This window comes from Oncorhynchus gorbuscha, linkage group LG02 (genome assembly GCF_021184085.1).
Source record: "Oncorhynchus gorbuscha isolate QuinsamMale2020 ecotype Even-year linkage group LG02, OgorEven_v1.0, whole genome shotgun sequence".
In the NCBI taxonomy this organism is placed as follows: domain Eukaryota; kingdom Metazoa; phylum Chordata; class Actinopteri; order Salmoniformes; family Salmonidae; genus Oncorhynchus; species Oncorhynchus gorbuscha.
The window spans coordinates 33,808,004-33,828,180 of NC_060174.1; the positions used below are offsets into that span (position 1 = coordinate 33,808,004).

General features: G+C 39.7%; 3 protein-coding genes across 6 annotated transcripts in view; 1 reads left to right on the forward strand and 2 right to left on the reverse strand.

The window, feature by feature from the left end:
- Positions 1 to 1,766: 1,766 nt before the first annotated feature.
- Positions 1,767 to 13,490, forward strand: LOC124001385 (ras and EF-hand domain-containing protein-like). The gene is made up of 17 exons (XM_046308140.1): positions 1,767 to 2,287; positions 2,460 to 2,609; positions 5,000 to 5,090; positions 5,531 to 5,626; positions 5,828 to 5,905; positions 8,119 to 8,234; positions 8,336 to 8,401; positions 8,619 to 8,700; positions 8,812 to 8,876; positions 8,970 to 9,165; positions 9,250 to 9,360; positions 11,762 to 11,915; positions 12,001 to 12,082; positions 12,304 to 12,418; positions 12,590 to 12,703; positions 12,789 to 12,865; positions 12,949 to 13,490. Exons 1-17 carry the CDS (start codon positions 1,977 to 1,979, stop codon positions 13,049 to 13,051), a joined length of 2,007 nt encoding a protein of 668 aa, XP_046164096.1. The 5' UTR covers positions 1,767 to 1,976; the 3' UTR covers positions 13,052 to 13,490.
- Positions 13,429 to 15,035, reverse strand: LOC124001377 (small EDRK-rich factor 2-like). Its single transcript, XM_046308131.1, has 3 exons — positions 14,867 to 15,035; positions 14,150 to 14,255; positions 13,429 to 14,000 (listed from the first exon to the last, which is right to left on the reverse strand). Exons 1-3 carry the CDS (start codon positions 14,979 to 14,981, stop codon positions 13,928 to 13,930), a joined length of 294 nt encoding a protein of 97 aa, XP_046164087.1. The 5' UTR covers positions 14,982 to 15,035; the 3' UTR covers positions 13,429 to 13,927.
- A 2,094-nt stretch (positions 15,036 to 17,129) lies between these two features.
- Positions 17,130 to 20,177, reverse strand: part of LOC124001325 (peptidyl-prolyl cis-trans isomerase FKBP8-like) — a 63,753-nt gene continuing 60,705 nt past the window's right edge. For all 4 annotated transcript variants that reach the window (XM_046308044.1, XM_046308060.1, XM_046308052.1 and 1 more), the window contains 2 exons: positions 17,844 to 17,981; positions 17,130 to 17,740 (listed from right to left, as the gene is read on the reverse strand). In XM_046308044.1, coding sequence (XP_046164000.1) covers positions 17,654 to 17,740; positions 17,844 to 17,981 — 225 coding nt within the window. In that variant the 3' untranslated portion in view covers positions 17,130 to 17,653. The remainder of the gene's footprint in view (positions 17,741 to 17,843; positions 17,982 to 20,177) is intronic.

Below are 20,177 nucleotides of genomic sequence, written 5' to 3' on the forward strand. Positions count from 1 at the left end.
TTCAATGACTCCAATTGTAACAAAGATGGGAGGAGAAGAAGTTGAAACATTGTCTTGACAACTGAACATTTCATGATAATTTTTTATTTTGTGACAAAGATTACAAGTGAAGAAATGACAGCTTGGATCAGATGAGTAAAGTTATCTAAACTCAATTATACATTAGCCGAATGCAGAACAAAATCAGCCTGAATATCTAGCATAATAGGTTCAGACATGCAGCATACAAATCTCTTGTTCGATCACTGCTCCAAATGAATATATACTTAAATAAGATTTGAGACTGCTGTTATAAGCTTCTACCGAGTTGCAGTAAGGCACCTCTGTTAGTTGAAGAACCACTTCAGCCAAGCCTTCTAATTGTGACAGTGTAACAAGTTTCTCTGACTCATGTCAACATGTCTTGTAAGTTTGTATGTTAAAATGCTTTGTAAATTGAGCTGCCAATGTAAAAAGCTCTTGTGAACTGTATTTTTTTATATTATACATCACTACTGTTTCAGTTGTTTTTATTGTTCTGTACATAAAAGCACTTTATTTACTTTTTTTTTAAATAAAGATAAATGGATACAATTAGTTTCCTATATGGTTCATGAACTCTATAGTTGTAATGCCACATGAAATTAGAGAATAACCTCAATTTAGACAGGATCCAGGACACAAGTTGCGCTTGTCACATTGCTGCACTTGATTATGAGGCAATACACCAATCAAACAAATGTTCAATATCTGTCTATATCATAAAGGTTCAGTCATTGCTAAATGGATCCAAATACTGTATTGGTGTAAGAAGTAGTTCCAGACTTGCCTGATTCTGCTCTTACACTGCCACTGTGTGGCCACAATATTATCAACAACTTTCAGAAGATTTATTGTAATGTAAAAAGGGATTTCTGTCATTACAGTAAGGAATGTTGTTATTGGTATGTTCTTTAAAAGCAGTGTGTGTGAGCCATTTTTATCCCCTCTGTTCTTTGATTAGTAAAATGTTAACAGTGACTGTGTCTTCTGTCAACACATTAGTCACATTAAGGTGGAGCACAGCGTTTGCTGACGCATTCCACCAGACTCAAATAAAAACATGCAAAGAACAGCGCGGAAAGTTCCTGTTGAACTTGTTCAGTCTTTTTTTATGTGAGCCTAATTCTTGCATTATCATGTAAAACAAATAAGCTAATAGTGTAGTTCTGTTTTTTTAGTAGTGGTGTTTCTGTCACAGTAGTAAAAATAAGTATGGCTAGGGATATCACATGGTAGGGTGGAGTTAATTACTGAGTATGCGTACAGTGTAACAATGGCAGGCAGGCAAGTATTCTTGATAAAGAGTGCAGTCCACACCTGAAAGGAAAATAGTCTACTTTGGTGCCATAGGTAGAATCCTTGCCACATCCTAGCAATGAATATACAATTATTCTCCACCCCTGTGCAAATACATCATATACTATTTGAAAATATTTTGGAGATACATTTCATTTAAATATTTTATATGAGTGTTTTATACATGTAAATTGTGTATTTTGTTTAAACTTTATTTGTGATACCTACACCTACAAATAAAAAATAAAGTATGTGAGTTGCATGACAACGTGTACAAACACTGACATTTTTAACAACAGTAAAAAAATATTTAAAAAATAGCCAAGTACAGGTGACGCACATTCTCAGTCTGATGTCTTGGCCCCAGCGCTGTCACGCCCATTTCAGGCAGGCTAAGCCAATCAGTGGCTTTTTGACTGTACAGCAAGTCTCCCGGTGAATATAGTTATCATTCGCGTGGGGAAAGTATTACTGCCTTCATCACTTCATTCTGACCGGCTAAAATTCTGATCACTGGTGCGGGATAAGGTTACACAAATAAAGGTGGGGATCAAATGGCCACGTATTGCACCTGTTGCTAGCCTATCTTTTTTATTTGACACAAGGGTTTATTTCCCAAGGCGGACTTAATGTAACTTTTAAACTCGAAATACGAAGTTATGGACAAACCCAGCCTCCAGAGACTGTTTTCAGCGTGTGACATTAATAAATCTGGTGTGATTGAATACGAAGACTTTACAGTTGTTTGTCGAGAGCTGAATGTACCTGAAGACGAAATCAAAACTTTATTCAACAAATTCGGCGCTAGTGAAGATGGATGTATTAATTACAGCAATTTTTCATCACGGTTTCAAGAGGTTTCAGAAACATTGGATTTGGCCTCTTTTGGAGCGCCTCCTCAAAGTCAAGGGAGTCCCTGGGAAGAGTTCCAGAGCAGGATGGACGATGCAATCGGTCTCCTCTCAGGAAGGTAAATCTGGTGGTTGGTGTCAATTGTTTGACAGAAAGTTGCACCTGCTATTACAGCTCTTACAGTAGACAGTGGGTGTAATATGTAGATGTTCGTTCTGCGTTCATCCCTCTGTTTTTATAACTATGTCAAATGTAGAAATGATGGTCATCCATAATCCTTCATCTTTCAGACTGCGGGATCAGTTGGCTGAACTTCACCAAGCCATGTACATCGCAGAACCTTTGTTGTTGCAACAATATGAGGGACTTGTCGATGCTCTTGTCAGTGAAAGCAAGGACCACAGGCTTGAGAGTGAGCAGCTGGAAACCAGTTTGAGAAGGTAGGGATTGTGTCGTCATAGCAGCATCTCTTGGCTCAGATTCCTCAATAAGAGGAAAACAATATATTGAGAAACAATCTACCAAACTATATTATATCAGTTAACTTTGTCATTTGCCTGTTTGTGTTACCATAAAAACACAATGTAGTGTTTACGTTGTGGGATATCCATGCAACAATGTTTCAATCAAGATCAGGCTTGGGCTATTAATCAGTTAACATTTACAAAATTTGAGTATTGGTTGCGCCAGTATGCTTCCCACAGTAAGGTTATTATAATCAGACACAATTGCATGTTGTGAACACTTTGGAATTACCTGGATTTCTGCATAAATTGGTTGTCAAATTTGATCTGATCTTCATCTAAGTCACAACAATATAAACACATAGTGTGCTTAAACTAATAGCACACAAATGATTGTATTTTTCTTGTCTATATTGAATACATCATTTAAACATTCACAGTGTAGGTTGAGAAAAGTATGTGAACCGCTAGGCTAATGACTTCTCCATAAGCTGTCAGGAGTCAGCTAACCTGGAGTCCAGCCTTGCCCTATAAAAAACGCTCTCAAAATTTGAGTTTGCTATTCACAAGAAGCATTGCCTGATGTGAACCATGCCTCGAACAAATGAGATCTCAGAAGATCTAAGATTAAGAAGTGTTGACTTGCATAAAGCTGGAAAAGGTTACAAAAGTTTCTCTAAAAGCCTTGATGATCATCAATTGTCTATAAATGGAGAAAGTTCAGCACTGTTGCTACTCTCCCTAGGAGTGGCTGTCCTGCAAAGATGACTGCAAGAGCACAGCGCAGAATGCTCAATGAGGTTAAGAAGAATCCTAGTGTCAGCTAAAGACTTACAGAAATCTCTGGAACATGCTAACATCTCTGTTGACGGGTCTACGATACGTAAAACACTATACAAGAATGGTGTTTATGGGAGGACACCATGGAAGAAGCCACTGCTGTGCAAAAAAAAACATTGCTGCATGTCTGAAGTTTGCAAAAGTGCATCTAGATGTTCCAAAATATTATGTGGACAGATGAAACTACAATTGAGTTGTTTGGAAGGAACACACAACACTATGTGTGGAGAAAAAAAGGCACAGCAACATCAAAACCTCATCCCAACTGTAAAGTATGGTGGCGGGAGCATCATGGTTGGGGGCTGCTTTGCTGCCTCAGGGCCTGGACAGCTTGCTATCATCAACGGAAAAATAAATTCCGAAGTTTATCAAGACATTTTGCAGGATTATGTTAGGTTAGGCTATCTGTCTGCCAATTGAAGCTCAACATAAGTTGGGTGATGCAACAGGACAACGATCCAAAACACAGAAGTAAATCAACAACAGAATGGCTTCAACAGAAGAAAATGCACCTTCTGGAGTGGCCCAGTCAGAGTCCTGACCTCAACCCGATTTGAGATGCTGTGGCATGACCTCAGGAGAGCAGTTCACACCAGACATCCCATGATTATTGCTGAACTGAAACAGTTTTGAAAAGAGGAATGGTCCAAAACTCCTCCTGAACGTTGCGCAGGTCTGATCCGCGACTACAGAAACGTTTGGTTGAGGTTATTGCTGCCAAAGGAAAGTCAACAAGTTATTAAATGAATGTTTACACTGTGTGTTCAATAAAGACATGAACATGTATAATTGTTTGTTATTGGTTTAAGCATATTGTGTTTTTGTCTATTGTTGTGACCTAGATGAAGATCAGGTCAAATTTTATGACCAATTTATGCAGAAATCCAGGTATTTCCAAAGGGTTCACATACTTTTTCTTGCCACTGTAGATGGGGTGGAGTTGCTTTCACGGTTCGGAGGCTGCATTTCTTGATAGGGATTACATTTCTCACCCAAGGAAGTACTCTTAAATGAGTTGCTAGTCTTGTTCTCCGCATTTTCCACTTGTAAACCTAGTTGTCCCTTTTTTATATTTCCATTTAGGCCTAATCTTAACCCTTATGCAAATGGATGTGCCTGTAAGAATGTTTGCTAATCAGTGGCGAGACGTGCAGTATTTTGATTCATTCAATCTCACACTGCAAATCTCAGTCTTGTGCACCTGTGGTATTTGCCTCCTAGGGGCCCTCATGAGTCTCTTGACTGGCTGGAACAAGTGCTGTCACTTTTTATTATGATAAAACACATTTAACTGAATAGTGTCCCGCCCGCTCAAAGTTCACCACTAGATGAAAACCAAAAGGTGTAGTTCTGTGTGCTGTGTTGCTGCTGTGTTTGAAGATGTGTTATTGCTTGCAAACCGTGCCTCACCTTCACCTTTATTCTGACTCATCACTTTCGCTGGACTAGTGTTTGGGCAGTTGTTTTGCATTTGATGAACAACCAGGGCAGACATGTAAATGGTATGTACCTCTGTGTGCCGACAGAACAGAGGAGCTGAACACCAGTCAGTTGACAGAGCTGGAGGAGGACATGCAGCAGCAGCTTGCCTGTGTAGAGGTCAGGGTGAGAGAAGAGGTAAGGGATGTAATATGAGGACTTAGTTACTACAGTATATTCTACACATTGTGCTAGAAATAAAACATGTAATTCACTCTCATCAAGTATTTAAGAACTAAAAACAAACAATTGTCATTTGAAAAGGCATTTGGTGTCATTGAAAACATACCTTAGAAAATGTTTATAATTTGTTTGTTTTTTAATGGTGAGAGAAAGTTTAATATAATAGACTTGGGCAAATAGTTTGTTGGAAATTAAGATTAAACTGTTTCATTTCAAGAGGGGCCTCGGCACAGGTGTTTATCCGCATATTTGTGGTAGTGGAAGTACCTTTTAGAGAAGGGAGAGCAGTTAGCTCAAACTCTCACAAAGGCCCCTTTCTACAGTTTTGTGAAAGCCCCTCTTTTAGTTCAGAGCCAATGAGCAAAGTTGTCTCTCCTTGGGTTTCTTGTCTGTAGGAGCATAAGAGAATGGAGGGAGTCATGGCGGCACTCCAGAGAAGGCATGAGAATGAGGTGGCAGACCTGCATACTGTTATGGACAGGTTGTTAAAGGTAGGTGTCATCTATTTGAAACAGGTTTTGTGACATTTCATCTATTGACCTATTATTGTTGGTGTTGAAAGGTTATTTAATCTTTCCCTAGGATTGCCACGCTTATGTTTGCAGTACTTTATTTAGCTAGATTCAGGCAGTCTTAATTGTGAATATGATTTCAATTGATGCTTAACCTTAATGGAAACCTTTTCATTGTAGTCCCAAGGGGAATCTGAACTCAACAGTTCCAGGCAGGATGTTGACAAACTACAGAACCAAATAAGTGAACTGACTCAGGTACGTTGGATCAGTTAGACAACTGTATCTTGAGTCTCATTCGGAAAGTATTCAGACCCCTTGACTTTTTCTAAATGTTGCTACGTTACAGCCTTATTCTGAAATAAGCCTTAATCAGTACTTTGTTGAAGAGCCTTTTGCAGCGATTACAGCCTAGTCTTCTTGGGTATGACGCTACAAGCTTGGCACACCTGTATTTGGGAGTTGCTCCCATTCTTCTTTGCAGATCTTCTCAAGCTCTGTCTGGTTGGATAGGGAGCATCACTGCACAGCTATTTTCAGCCCTCCAGAGATGTTCGATCATGTTCAAGTCCGGGCTTTGGCTGGGCCACTCAAGGACATTCAGAGACTTGTCCCAAAGCCACTCCTGCGTTGTCTTGGCTGTGTGCTTAGGGTCATTGTCCTGTTGGAAGGTGAACTTTCGCCCCAGTCTGAGGCCCTATGTGCTCTAGAGCAGGTTATCTACTTTGCTCTGTTCAATTTTCCTCGATCCTGACTAGTCTCCCAGTCCATGCCACTGAAAAATATCCCCAGAGCATGATGCTGCGACCACCATGCTTCACCATAGGGATAGTGCCAGGTTTTCTCCAGACATGACGCTTGGCATTCAGGCCAAAGAGTTCAATCTTGGTTTCATCAGACCAGAGTATCTTGTTTCTCATTATCTGAGAGTCCTTTAGGTGCCTTTTGGCAAACTCCAAGGGGGCTGACATGTGAATTTTACTGAGGAATGGCTTCCATATGGCCACTCTACTATAAAGGCCTGATTGGTGGAAGGCTGCAGAGATGGTTGTCCTTCTGGAAGGTTCTCCCATCTCTACAGAGGAACTCTGGAGCTCGGTCAGAGTGACCATCAGGTTGTTGGTCACCTTCCTGACCAAGGTCCTTCTCTCCCCCGATTGCTCAGTTTGACCGGAGGCCAGCTCTAGGCAGAGGCTCGGTGGTTCCAAACTTCTTCCATTTAAGATTGATGGAGGCGACTGTGTTCTTGGGGACCTTCAATGCTGCAGAACTTTTTTGGTACCTTTCCCCAGATCTGCACCTCAACACAATCCTGTCTTGGAGCTCTAAGGTTGAATGAATTTTCCGAATAGCCTGGTTTTTGCTCTGACATGCACTGTCAACTGTGGGACCTTATATAGACAGGTGTGTGTCTTTTCAAAATCATGTCCAATCAATTGAATTTATCAAAAGTGGACACCAATCAAGTTGTCGAAACATCTCAAGGATGATCAATGGAAACAGGATGCACCTGAGCTCAATTTCAAGTCTCATCGCAAAGGGTTTGAATACTTATGTAACCCACTGGCCAAACCCACTGGCTCCATGTCATCTACAAGACCCTGCTAGGTAAAGTCCCCCCTTATCTCAGCTCGCTGGTCACCATAGCATCTCCCACCTGTAGCACACGCTCCAGCAGGTATATCTCTCTGGTCACCCCCAAAACCAATTATTTCTTTGGCCGCCTCTCCTTCCAGTTCTCTGCTGCCAGTGACTGGAACGAACTGCAAAAATCTCTGAAACTGGAAACACTTATCTCCCTCACTAGCTTTAAGCACCAACTGTCAGAGCATCTTACAGATTACTGCACCTGTACATAGCCCACCTATAATTTAGCCCAAACAACTACCTTTTTCCCAACTGTATTTAATTTATTTATTTATTTTGCTCCTTTTCACCCCATTATTTTTTGTCTACTTTGCACATTCTTCCATTGCAAAACTACCATTCCAGTGTTTTACTTGCTATATTGTATTTACTTTGCCACCATGGCCTTTTTTGCCTTTACCTCCCTTCTCACCTCATTTGCTCACATTGTATATAGACTTGTTTATACTGTATTATTGACTGTATGTTTGTTTTACTCCATGTGTAACTCTGTGTCGTTGTATCTGTCGAACTGCTTTGCTTTATCTTGGCCAGGTCGCAATTGTAAATGAGAACTTGTTCTCAACTTGCCTACCTGGTTAAATAAAGGTGAAATAAAATAAATAAAATAAAAGTTAATTTTTTATATTTGCTCAACTTTCTTCATCTGTTTTGTCATTGGCTATTGTGTGTGTATGTTATTATTTAATCCATTTTAAAATAAGGCTGTAACACAACAACAATGTGGAAAAAGAGAAGGGGTCTGCAGACTTTCCGAATGCCCTGAACGTTATTTCCTGTGCACTTTCCAGTAATGTTGTACATATTACATTATGTATCCCCAGGAAAAGGAGCAGTTACGGACTTCTCTCTTCAAAGCGCAGACAAACATCTCCATTCTGCAGGTAGAGATGGACAAGCTGAAGAACATGTATGCAGACCAGAAACTTCAGCATGAGAGGTGAGATCACCGACTTCACGTTCAGGTCCAATGGATCAAGTCCAACTCAGTAAATACAGACTAGTTGATAAGAAATGTTGTATTTGTCTATTTTCACAGAGAAAGGATGAACTGAAAAAGATGGTCATTGAATACCAGTCTTACTCCAGTCACATTGAAATTCTCCAGTAAGTCTGTCTGACCCGATTGTTCATTAGTACAGTATGTCCTTTCATGATTGTTTTTGTTGTATCGTAGTCAAGCATAGCTTTGAGTCATGCATGCACATCCGTGCAGTGCACACCATATGCTCATTGTAATAACGCTGACTCTACTCTAAAGGTGGCAGGCTAAAAGATTAGTTAAGCATCTGAAATGTTCTCTACATTGACTCCTTCCTATTAGGGACATGAACAAAAAGCTGTATGACAGCAATGATGGCTTGCGCTCTGCCTTAGTCAACGATGTGGCATCAAGTAAAAGGAGGGTAAGTTTGGTTGTTTTCACTCAAGATAAAGAAGACTCACATTACCCATTTTATATTTACATTTATACAACATTTATAAGGCATTAGTGTTACAAATCTTCCTCCCCACAGCTATCCCCCAACAATGAAATCCCAGCTCGAAGAATGAAGCCAGTTCGACAAAGCACGCTTATAAAGTACACATACTATATTCTTATCCAAGAAATCTGGACCTATTAATTGACCACTTAACTAATGTTTACATTTTTTCATCCCTATGTTGAGTCCAGTTCAGAGGGAGCGCACACAACTGTAGGATCCAGTAAATGGACCAACTCCCATGTAGCCAGCTGGGCTGATACATACCCGGACAGCGGTGTGTCCTTGCCTATGGACACTACTGAAAGCTCAGGCAGCGAGTCTGACAGCGATGACTCTACAGAAACAGTACACCACAGTTATTCATATGTGCCCTCAGACATTGAGGTAAGGGTAACTACAAGGGTTGACCAACTATTTTATTAGTACGTTTCACATTCTAATACATGAATGTACCTATTTCTGCACCAGATATCAGATGTGAAATTGGAAGCAAGTCAGGCAATACTGTCTGTAGCTCCCAGCAAAGCTAGTTCCATTGCGTCATCCATCCGGAGACGCTTGTCTGCTTTCCCAATGAAGGTAAGGCTTTGAGCTGAGATGCTCAGTTTTGAAGCACAGTAAGACATTGTGTAGGGAGGCTTATGTGGAATTGGTATATGCTGGTTCACTCCAGACTTGACTGCCCTTGACCAGCACAAAAACATCCTGTGGCGTACTGCATTAGCATCGAATATGCAACTTTTCAGGGAAGTTAGGAACCAATATACACAGGCAGTTAGGAAAGCAAAGGCAAGCTTTTTCAAAAAGAAATTTGCATCCTGTAGCACAAACTCAAAACATTTCTGGGACACTGTAAAGTCCATGGAGAATAAGAGCACCTCCTTCTAGCTGTCAACTGCACTGAGGCTAGGAAACACTGTCACCACTGATAAATCTACGATAATCGAGAATTTCAATAAGCATTTTTCTATGGCTACCCCTACCCCGGTCAACAGCTCTTCACCCCCCACAACAACTTGCACAAGCCTCCCCCACTTCTCCTTCACCCAAATCCAGATAGCTAATGTTCTGAAAGAGCTGCAAAATCTGGACCCCAACAAATCAGCTGGGCTAGACAATCTGGACCCTATCTTTCTAAAATGATCTGCCGCAATTGTTGCAACCCCTATTACTAGCCTGTTCAACCTCTCTTTCGTATCGTCTGAGATCCCTAAAGATTGGAAAGCTGCTGCGGTCATCCCCCTCTTCAAAGGGGGAGACACATTAGACCCAAATTGTTATAGACCTATATCCATCCTGCCCTGCCTTTTCTAAAATCTTCGAAAGCCAAGTTAACGAACAGATCACTGATCATTTCGAATCCCACCGTACCTTCTCCGCTATGCATTCTGGTTTCCGAGCTGGTCATGGGTGCACTTCAGCCACGCTCAAGGTCCTAAATGATATAACTGCCATCGATAAAAGACAATACTGTGCAGCCGTCTTCATTGACCTGGCCAAGGCTTTCAACTCTGTCAATCACTGCATTCTTATCGGCAGACTCAACAGCCTTGGTTACTCAAATGACTGCCTCGCCTGGTTTACCAACTACTTCTCAGATAGAGTTCAATGTGTCAAATCGGAGGGCCTTTTGTCCGGACCTCTGGCAGTCTCGTATGGGGGTGCCACAGGGTTCAATTCTCAGGCCGACTCTTTTCTCTGTATACATACATCAATGTCGCTCTTGCTGCTGGTGATTCTGTGATCCACTTCTACACAGACGACACCATTCTGTATACTTCTGGCCCTTCTTTGGACACTGTGTTAACTAACCTCCAGACGAGCTTCTATGCCATACAACACTCATTCTGTGGCCTCCAACTACTCTTAAATGCAAGTAAAACTAAATGCATGCTCTTCAACTGATTGCTGCCCCTGCCCGCCCACCATCACTACTCTGGACGGTTCTGACTTAGAATATGTGGACAACTACAAATACCTAGGTGTCTGGTTAGACTGTAAACTCTCCTTCCAGACTCACATTAAGCATCTCCAATCCAAAATTAAATCTAGAATCGGCTTCCTATTCCGGAACAAAGCCTCCTTCCCTCATGCTGCCAAACATACCCTTGTAAAACGGACTATCCTACCGATCCTTGACTTCGGCGATGTCATTTAACAAAATAGCCTCTAACACTACTCAGCAAATTGGATGTAGTCGATCACAGTGCCATCTGTTTTGGCACCAAAGCCCCATACACCACCCACCACTGCGACCTGTATGCTCTCGTTGGCTGGTCCTCGCTTCATATTCGTCGCCAAACCCACTGGCTCCAGGTCATCTCTAAGTCTTTGCTAGGTAAAACCCCACCTTATCTCAGCTCACTGGTCACCATAGCAGCACCCATCCGTAGCACGCTCTCCAGCAGGTATATTTCACTGGTCATCCCCAAAGCCAACTTCTCTTTGGCCGCCTTTCCTTCCAGTTCTCTGCTGCTAGTGACTGGAACGAATTGCAAAAATAACTGAAGCTGGAGTCTTATATCTCCCTCACTAACTTTAAGCATCAGCTGTCAGAGCAGCTTACCGATCATTGCACCTGTACACAGCCCATCTGTAAATAGCCCACCCAACTACCTCATCCCGATATTATTTGTTTTGCTCCTTGCACCCCAGTATCTCTACTTGCACATTCATCTTCTGCACACATCACTCCAGTGTCAATGCTAAATTGTAATTATTTGGCCACTATAGCCTATTTATTGCCTTACCTCCCTAATCTTACTACATTTGCACACACTGTATATAGATGTTTCTATTGTGTTATTGACTGTATGTTTGTTTATCCCATGTGTAACTGTGTTGTTTGTATCGCTTTGCTTTATCTTCGCCAGGTCAGTTGTAAATGAGAACTTGTTCTCAACTGGCCTACCTGGTGAAGTAAAATAAAAACATATCTGTTTTATTTTCCATAACCTAAGTAATGCTACTTGGTCCTCAGCAAACAGAAGCAGACCTTGTTGACACTGGTGGCCCTGAGTGCCCTGGTCCCATGTACCGGTTAGTTTTGGCGGGAGATGCAGGATCAGGGAAGTCCAGCTTTCTATTGCGGTTGAGTCTCAATGAGTTCAGGGGAGATATTCAGACGACGTTGGGTAAGTACATGTACAGTACGTTTTTAGTAGTGGTAGAATAAATGCAGAAAGTGCATTGCTGTTTCCATTACAATGTTGTTCTTAGGAGTTGATTTCCAAATCAAGAAGATGTTGGTGGATGGAGAAAAAACAAACCTCCAGATATGGGATACTGCTGGACAAGAGAGGTATGTTTCTGTACATTGACATACTAAAAGCCTTATCAAAGTTGTTTCATAATGTGTCTTTGGTGATGTGGCTGTTAATCTGAAGTGCTTGAAGATTCCAAATGATCATGTAATATCAAAGTTGTTTCATAATGTGTCTTTGGTGATGTGGCTGTTAATCTGGAAGATTCCAAATGATCATGTAATATCAAAAACTAAATGGGATTTCCCTATTACTGTAGGTTCCGCAGTATTGCCAGGTCTTATTTCCGTAAAGCCCATGGAGTCTTACTGCTGTATGATGTCACTTCTGAAAGCAGCTTCCTTAATGTCAGAGAGTGGATGGACCAGATTCAGGTAACAATCACAATGGATGGGTTTTATGGTCCTTGAGATAATAAAAACTTGGAATGGGATGCCAAAATAATGGTTGTTTATATTTCAGTTTGAGACCATAATGTATTTTTCTGTTATGATTCCACATAAATCAGGAACTTAGTGAAAAACAAAGTGCCCTTGTTATCCCAGGAATCCACAGATGAGCAACTCCCAATGTGTGTGATTGGGAATAAAGTGGACCTGCGGGAAGATCGACCAGAGGGAAGCTGTGTCAGCACTGTTGATGGGGAAAGGCTGGCAAGGGTACAATCTCCTTTACCAGTCAAAATAACAGCTGTTGATGGGTCAATCAAATAAATATTAAATCACAATATTACATGCGTTTCAGACATACAATGCCCTGTTCTGTGAAACTAGTGCTAAAGAGGGAACTAATATAGTGGAGGCAGTACTTCACCTGGCAAGGTAAGAATCTTAATCTTCCCATCCAATCCCTACCACTAATACCTAAACTATAACTGAGCTCTTACCATTTTTTCCTAACACAGAGAAGTTAAGAAAAATGTGAAACTGAGACGGCAATCAGAGTCACAGGTGAAGTTGAGTTTAAGCAGTTCAAAGAAAGTGCTGACCAACTGCTGCAGAGTGTAACCATGGAGGCCCATCACTTCACCCTATGGAATGCATCTGACTGGAGACAATTTTAGCACCACAGCTTTTATCATTGAGAACTTGTCATGCAGAGCTGTTTTGTGTAACAAATCTCCTGAGATTACTGTAGATATGTCTAATTCATATTTGAAATGTAATCAAAGTAATGGCACAACATTTACATTACATTTAAGTCATTTAGCAGACACCTGGAGCATGTAGATCTCCAATGAATGTATTTGAATGGGACGTGTACAGCTCCTAAATAGTTCGCATGTATCCGTTGTACACATCAGGAATTTACTGTATTCAGAAAGGCTCAGTTGAAACTACAATGCTAATGATGTGGTTAGAAAGAAGTACATTTTACAATGGGGTGCTTTCAGTATTTATGTCAGCTGATTTTATTTGTTTTAATTGAATAAACTTTCTGTACAGAGGTGTGGTATAATTTGTTAAATTAATATTCCCCAGATTAAATATTTCATTAGTTTATTTGATTAATCTTACAGCACTGCATATGTTCATCCTCAATATAAAAGCAATAAACATGGTATAGAAACCATAAACCACTAGTTGTGTAACAATCTAGATGAGGAAATACAAAAATACAAGCTTTTTTGTAATTCCAAGTAGTGGAGTTTGAAATTCCTGCTCTTTACATTGTAAATACTGATTAACATTCGACCTGTGTATTGGAATAGGCATACGCATTAGTCCTTATTCATTTCCAAAACTATACTGTACCACCACCACAAAATATTACAAACTGGTTCTAAACCCCAGATTATGGGACAAAAGCAAGACCTGGTCATCTTTCAATAATGGGTAACATCTGGGTATCTGAGAATAGTTGTGATTGGGCTCTGTATCCTGCTATTTGGCTTTCTCGTCGGCCGGCTTAGGGTCATTGGCTTTTTTCTGCTTCTGTTGCATTATCTCTGCATCCCTAAAGAAGACAGACAAAACAAATTGTTAAACCAAATAAAAACCGTTAAATAAAAACGAAATGGATGTTAAAAACGTGTCCTGGTTTCAGTGAAAGATTCTCACCTGTATACCAGGAGAACTTCCTAAAAGCCCATATTATTGACTTACCTCAGCTTCCTCGCAGCTGCTGACATGCCATCATCAGCCTTCTTTCCCTTGTCATTCCCTTGTTTTTTGGCATTTCTAGCACGAGCAAGGTCACGCTGATTCCCCCCTGCAAAGAAATCGATTTGAAAGACCCAGGTGAGGAGAGTACAGTTGCAGAGTCATTGCTCATGTCTTACATTTTAAAGAATAAATTAAAACCAAGCATCATTAGCTTAGTGGCCATCTACAGCCCTGTACTGGTCGTTTGGTAACGTAACTGGCTAGATAAAACAGTTAACGAATGGAGAAGACGAAAATAACTGTTTAATCGATAAATGTACGTACGCATAAGGCTAGGCAACTGCTTAGCCTGGTTTGTTATTGTGCGTGGCACTTCACGGGCCTAGACAGTTAACGTAACGTTGCTAGTTAGCGAGCTAACGTTAACTACAAATCATATCCTTCTTACCAGTTAATGATAAAATATACATTTCATGGCACTAAAACAAATGTGTATGGTAACAGAAAACCATGTTACACTATACTTTCTAGTTAGCTATATTAACTTGTTTTTTTTCACTTACCCAGTTCAAACAGATCGCTAACGTTAGCTACCTAGCATTGATTCTCTGATTTTATTTATTTAAAACAGCAAAGCGCGATACGTACCTAGCTAAGCTACCAACGAACACAACTTTAGCTTAGTAGCTAGTAAATAAAATATAGCAATATACTCACTTGTCATGTTGTTGTTTCTAGGTAAACGGTGTGGAGAAGGCTGCCAAGCCTGCCAGCTGTGCACCGACAATATTCGATTTGCGTTACTGCGACTGAACGCCTTAATACGAGACATCGCGAGAGTAGCGGTATTCTTGTAGTTGACGTCTGCATAATATCAGTACTTTATGCCGCATTCAAAACAACTGGGAACTCGGAAAATACAGGAACAAATGATGACGTCAGTGATCTTCAGGTCAGAAAGTAAGAGCTTCAGGTCAGAAAGAAAGTGGCCCGAGTTCCCGAATTTGAAGACCGTTCAAATATATTTTTTCCAGTTTAAGCTCGTTTTTTTTCCGAGTTCCCAGTTGTTTTGAACACGCTGAGGTCGGAAATTTCAGAGTTACCAGTTGTTTTGACGCGGCAATAGAGCCCCCTAAGTAGGGAAATGGTTCCAATCTTTTTGCCCACCATTTGTTTTCATAACAATGTAAATATATCTTAGACAAGATGACTTTAATCAACATATTCAACTCTACTCTCAGAATCGAAAATGCTAATTAGCATGAAAATAGACATCACGTCAACTAGCTGCTAACTTTGCTAGCAGGTATTGTCAATTTAAAACTTGCACAAGACAGTTCACAGAATTGTCCATTAAAGAAATGTCGCCAATGTATTCATTACGAAATGTAGCTAACATTAGATAATAAAAAAATGTTAAATAAAAATAATTAATCCAGATATTCTTACTTTTGACTCGATTCGGCAGTCTCATCCAGATCATCATGGCATTTGTACAGCCATATTAGCAGCTAATTAGCATTTCAGTTTTAGAGGGTAAATGCAGGCGAATATATTGACTAAAGTCACCTTGTCCTAGAGAGATTTACACGATTATCAAAACATCACGCCAGGCTAAGCCTACATCTTCAAACACAGACCTTATTTTAAGTGTTTTTAAAATCCCCTATGGAAAGAATTTATGGTGGAAAATAACTATTTCCTTGTTTGACCACTAGGTTTTGGGTTATTATGACTCATACCGTGATAATCAATAAAAGTACTATAAAACCTAAAAATGCAAAATTGTATCAATGATTTGAATTCCCCAGTTGCTTTTGAAGATTATGAAATATCATAAATATACTAGATTCTTTAACAAAAAATAACCAAAGAGATTATGTTATGGTGGTTGGCAGGCCACTCGACTGTAAAATAACTATAGCTTCAAATTATGTTTAAAAACTTGTATTTCTCAGTGATTCTATACATTTTTAGTAATTGACTTCAAATATGTTATGATAGATATTAAAGGCTATTTACAACTGGAATGTGATTTTTCTTAATTAAGATTTTAGATACAAATGTTAATAAAATGTTCCTCCCAAAGATATTAGACTTCATGAAAAGTTAGTGGGCATTATTCAATGATGTGTATAAACCCTGGATGACTGACAGGGGACGCTATATTGAAGGTCGCACAGTCATTTTGGTACTCCTCCAACGGTAAAGCTACAGACAGATATTTCACCAGATGTATAAATGTGAAGCATCCATCCGCTTGGCGTTTCCACTCACTACCAAATATGGTAGTGAGAGGAAGCCAAAGTGGCCGGCAGTGGGAGAAGATGGAAGGAAATGGATTTTCTCATCGATAAAACATTTGATCTCAATACAGGATCTATGACAGAGCTCCAATAACTCTGGAGCTCTGTCATAGTGACCATCAGGTTCTTGGTCACCTCCCTGACCAAGGCCCTTCACCACTGTTTGGTCGGGCGGCTGTGGCTCGACACAATCCTGTCCCGGAGCTCTACGAACAATTTCAACCTCATGGCTTGGTTTTTGATCTGACATGCACAGTCGACGGTGGGACCTTATATAGACAGGTGTGTGCCTTTCCAAATCATGTGCAATCAATTGAATTTACCACATGTGGACTCCAATCAAGTTGTAGAAACTTCTCAAGGATGATCAATGGAAATAGGAGCACCTGAGCTCAATTTTGAGCCTCATAGTAAAAGGTCTGAATACTTATGTAGTTAAGGTATTTCTGTTTTATTTTTATTTTTTTATAAATTGGCAAAAAATGTGTAAAAAACTTTTTGCATTGTCATTATGGGGTATTGTGTGTAGATTGGTGAGGACAATTATTTTATTTTATCCATTTTAGATTAAGCTGTAATGTAACAACATGTAGAAAAAGGGAAGGGGTCAGAATGCACTGTATATACTTCATTGGCAGTACACCCCCCTTCATAAGCAATGACTGGAACATAGCTATGACAGTATGCAGCTTTATTGATGTTGTTTCTGTATCAACGGACAGTAGGCCTACAATTGTTTTTATTAGATTTTCCATTGACATAGATTATTCATTTGGACGCAACCTATTATTGCAGAAACCCCATACAATACATTTAAAAGCTGTAACACGAGAATACTGCTCTCTTCAATCTTTTGTGGAGGAACATTGACCATGTGACTATTCCAGAAAGAGTTTTGGAATTTGGGCATTTTTCTATGGAATTGGTGACATTTATCAGCTAATAACTGTACTAAATGATTACAACACAAAGCTATTTTGTGTTCATTGTTCAAAAAAATAAAAGTGACATTAGTTTACTCTGTTACATTCAAACACAATCTGGGGTGTAAATGTCAGTGCTCTACAGCATGTCAGTGGACATTGATACAGGTTTTTTTTTATTGTTCAGTGCAATCTTTATTTTATTCACAGTAGACAACTCAGTTTAGTATTCATGAGCTGGACTTGTGTAGAGGACAGTTCCTTTGTAGAGGATGTCAGTTTCTTGCAGTGAGAACCACTGACGTCACTAAACTGCCCAAGGCCACCACCAGAGCACCAAGCAGGAACGTCCATGAAATTCCCTGAAACACCAAGTGACGCAATGTCAACAAACAGTCAAATGTTTTTTTTTCTCGTGAACTGAATTAAACCAAAACATTTCACACAGGGAAAATTGTGGCTTACAGGTGGCTTCTTTTTAGAAGGAGTCAGAAATGGGGCAATATTGTCTCCGAGGAGCTGGGCAGGTTTGGCTTGCCACTTCTGGGTATCGTTGCCTCCTGATTGCCTTTTCACTAGCTTGGACAACTCAACATGGATGGCCTGGGGATCAAATTAAATTGTATTTGTCACATGCGCCAAATACAAAAGGTGTAGTAGACCTTATCGTGAAAGAAATAGAGTTCATAAAATATTTACTAAATAAACTAAAGTAAAACATCTAACCAATAAAAAAGTAACAAGAAATGTACATAACAATAACAAGGCTAAATACATGGGGTACCAGTACAGAGTCAATGTGCGGGGGTACAGGTTATTCGAGGTAATTTGCAAAGTGACTATGCATAGATAATAAACAGCGAGTAGAAGTAGTGTAAAAACAAAGCGAGGGGGTCAATGTAAATAGTCCGAGTGGCCATTTGATTCGTTTAGTTGTTCAGCAGTCTTGTGGCTTTTGGGTAGAAGCTGTTAAGGAGCCTTTTGGTCCTAGATTTGGCATTCTAGTAGGAGGGACAAGTGACAACTTATCCTAATAACCTTATACAAAGTCTTATACAATTTATTATGTCAGCAGTAAAGTAGTCTAGGTTTAGTATTTTAGCAGTAAAGAGGGCGGAGTGGATTGTCAATGAGTATGAGGTTGTAGTTTAGAAGTTGTCCAGTAGATGGCAGCATATTAAATGCAACAATCTCAGGCTCAAGCCATAGCTGGACTTTATAATTGAATCAGATCCCGTTGATAATCGAATTTTGTTTATCTTTCATGCATAACAAGTATTTTCAACAAATATTACACAACAAATATTAACCAGTTTCCTGTTAAGCTATCATAACCAAAGTTGTGTTGTTTTTTGTAGCCTACTTTGTTTCGCATTTCTTTGCATTTTGATCCTTATAGGTTCTTGGTAACCTAATGGGGGGATGTGTAACCTGATCTGTTATTTGCAGCGGTTGAAACCGAAATGATTTCCCAATCGTTTAATTCCGAACAGAACCATCACTTTTTTCTCGTTCCATTCCACTGTTCCGACCAGCCAAATAAAGTTGTGAACCGGAAAACAATTAAAAAGCACGGGTTATATCGTTAATTTCTGTTCCTTTTTTAACCTGCGAAATCAAACGTTTTTTTCTTCTTAATTTAGCTCATTAAATTACTTCACCAATCAATGCGGATAGAGCAGGCAAACTAGTTGTTAACATGCTTGATGGACAGACAAGTGTAGCCTATGGCGTAAAATGCGATTGAAATTTGTCGGTGGGTAGAGAGCGAGAGAGGGGTTTTAGCTAGAAGGGATCCAGTTTTTGTCAAATTAACGTCAGATTGGACTTTTCGTAGCAAGTTAGGAGAATTTATGCAGCAGGTTAGGAAAAGGGTGAGGGGTTAGCTAAAATGCAAAATAAAATACAAAATAAAGCCGGATCCCCCCAGCTATTACCCGAGAAAGGGTTGAGGGGTAGGCTTGAAGCGCTGGGCAAATTGTTATGATATGCATTATCTGAATGCAAGGGCGTATTTTTTGTCGGAACCAACTCTACCATGGTTTGTTGCACAAAGCCTATAGGGAAAATGAATGGCGTTTTTGGATAAACGTCGAAAATGAGGTATGTGGTAAACATACGTTTATGAGATCTTATACGTTTTGTTCTAGATAATCTTCATCAGTTTACTCACTTTTTGAGAATTTTGAAGAATTTATGTAATAATAAAACATAAATGACAAAGGCTTCATAATTAATAAAGGGCATGCTAACTGATTGCTATTATCTCATAAAACATATATCCTAAACCCGTTGACTTTATTTTCGGTGTTTATTCCAAAACCCTATTCTTTCCCCATTCATTCTTTCCATAGGGATGGCTGAACGAACCAGAGGTCATTTATTTCCGGGTTTTAGGACTACATACAATCTGGCACGCTTTAATAGCTAGGTCCACAGAATTATACATAGTAGGAGCAGCTTCTATGGAGAAACTTTGAATGTCCTTTGAGCCAGCTAACAACACACCTCTTACCTTTTTGTAGTTAAACATTTCAATGTGAAACGTGATAAATAGGCCTGTAGTATCCTTAACAAAGTTAATCTATTCTTCTCTAACTACCCTGAATAAAAATATAAATGCAACATGCAATATTTTCAAAGATTTTACTGCATTACTGTTCATATAAGGAAATCAGTTAATTGAAATAAATTCAATAGGCCCAACTCTATGGATTTCACATGACTGGGAATACAGGAAGGTAGGCTGAACAGACACACTGGCAAAGATTTGCCTGGAACATAAAATACCATTATTAA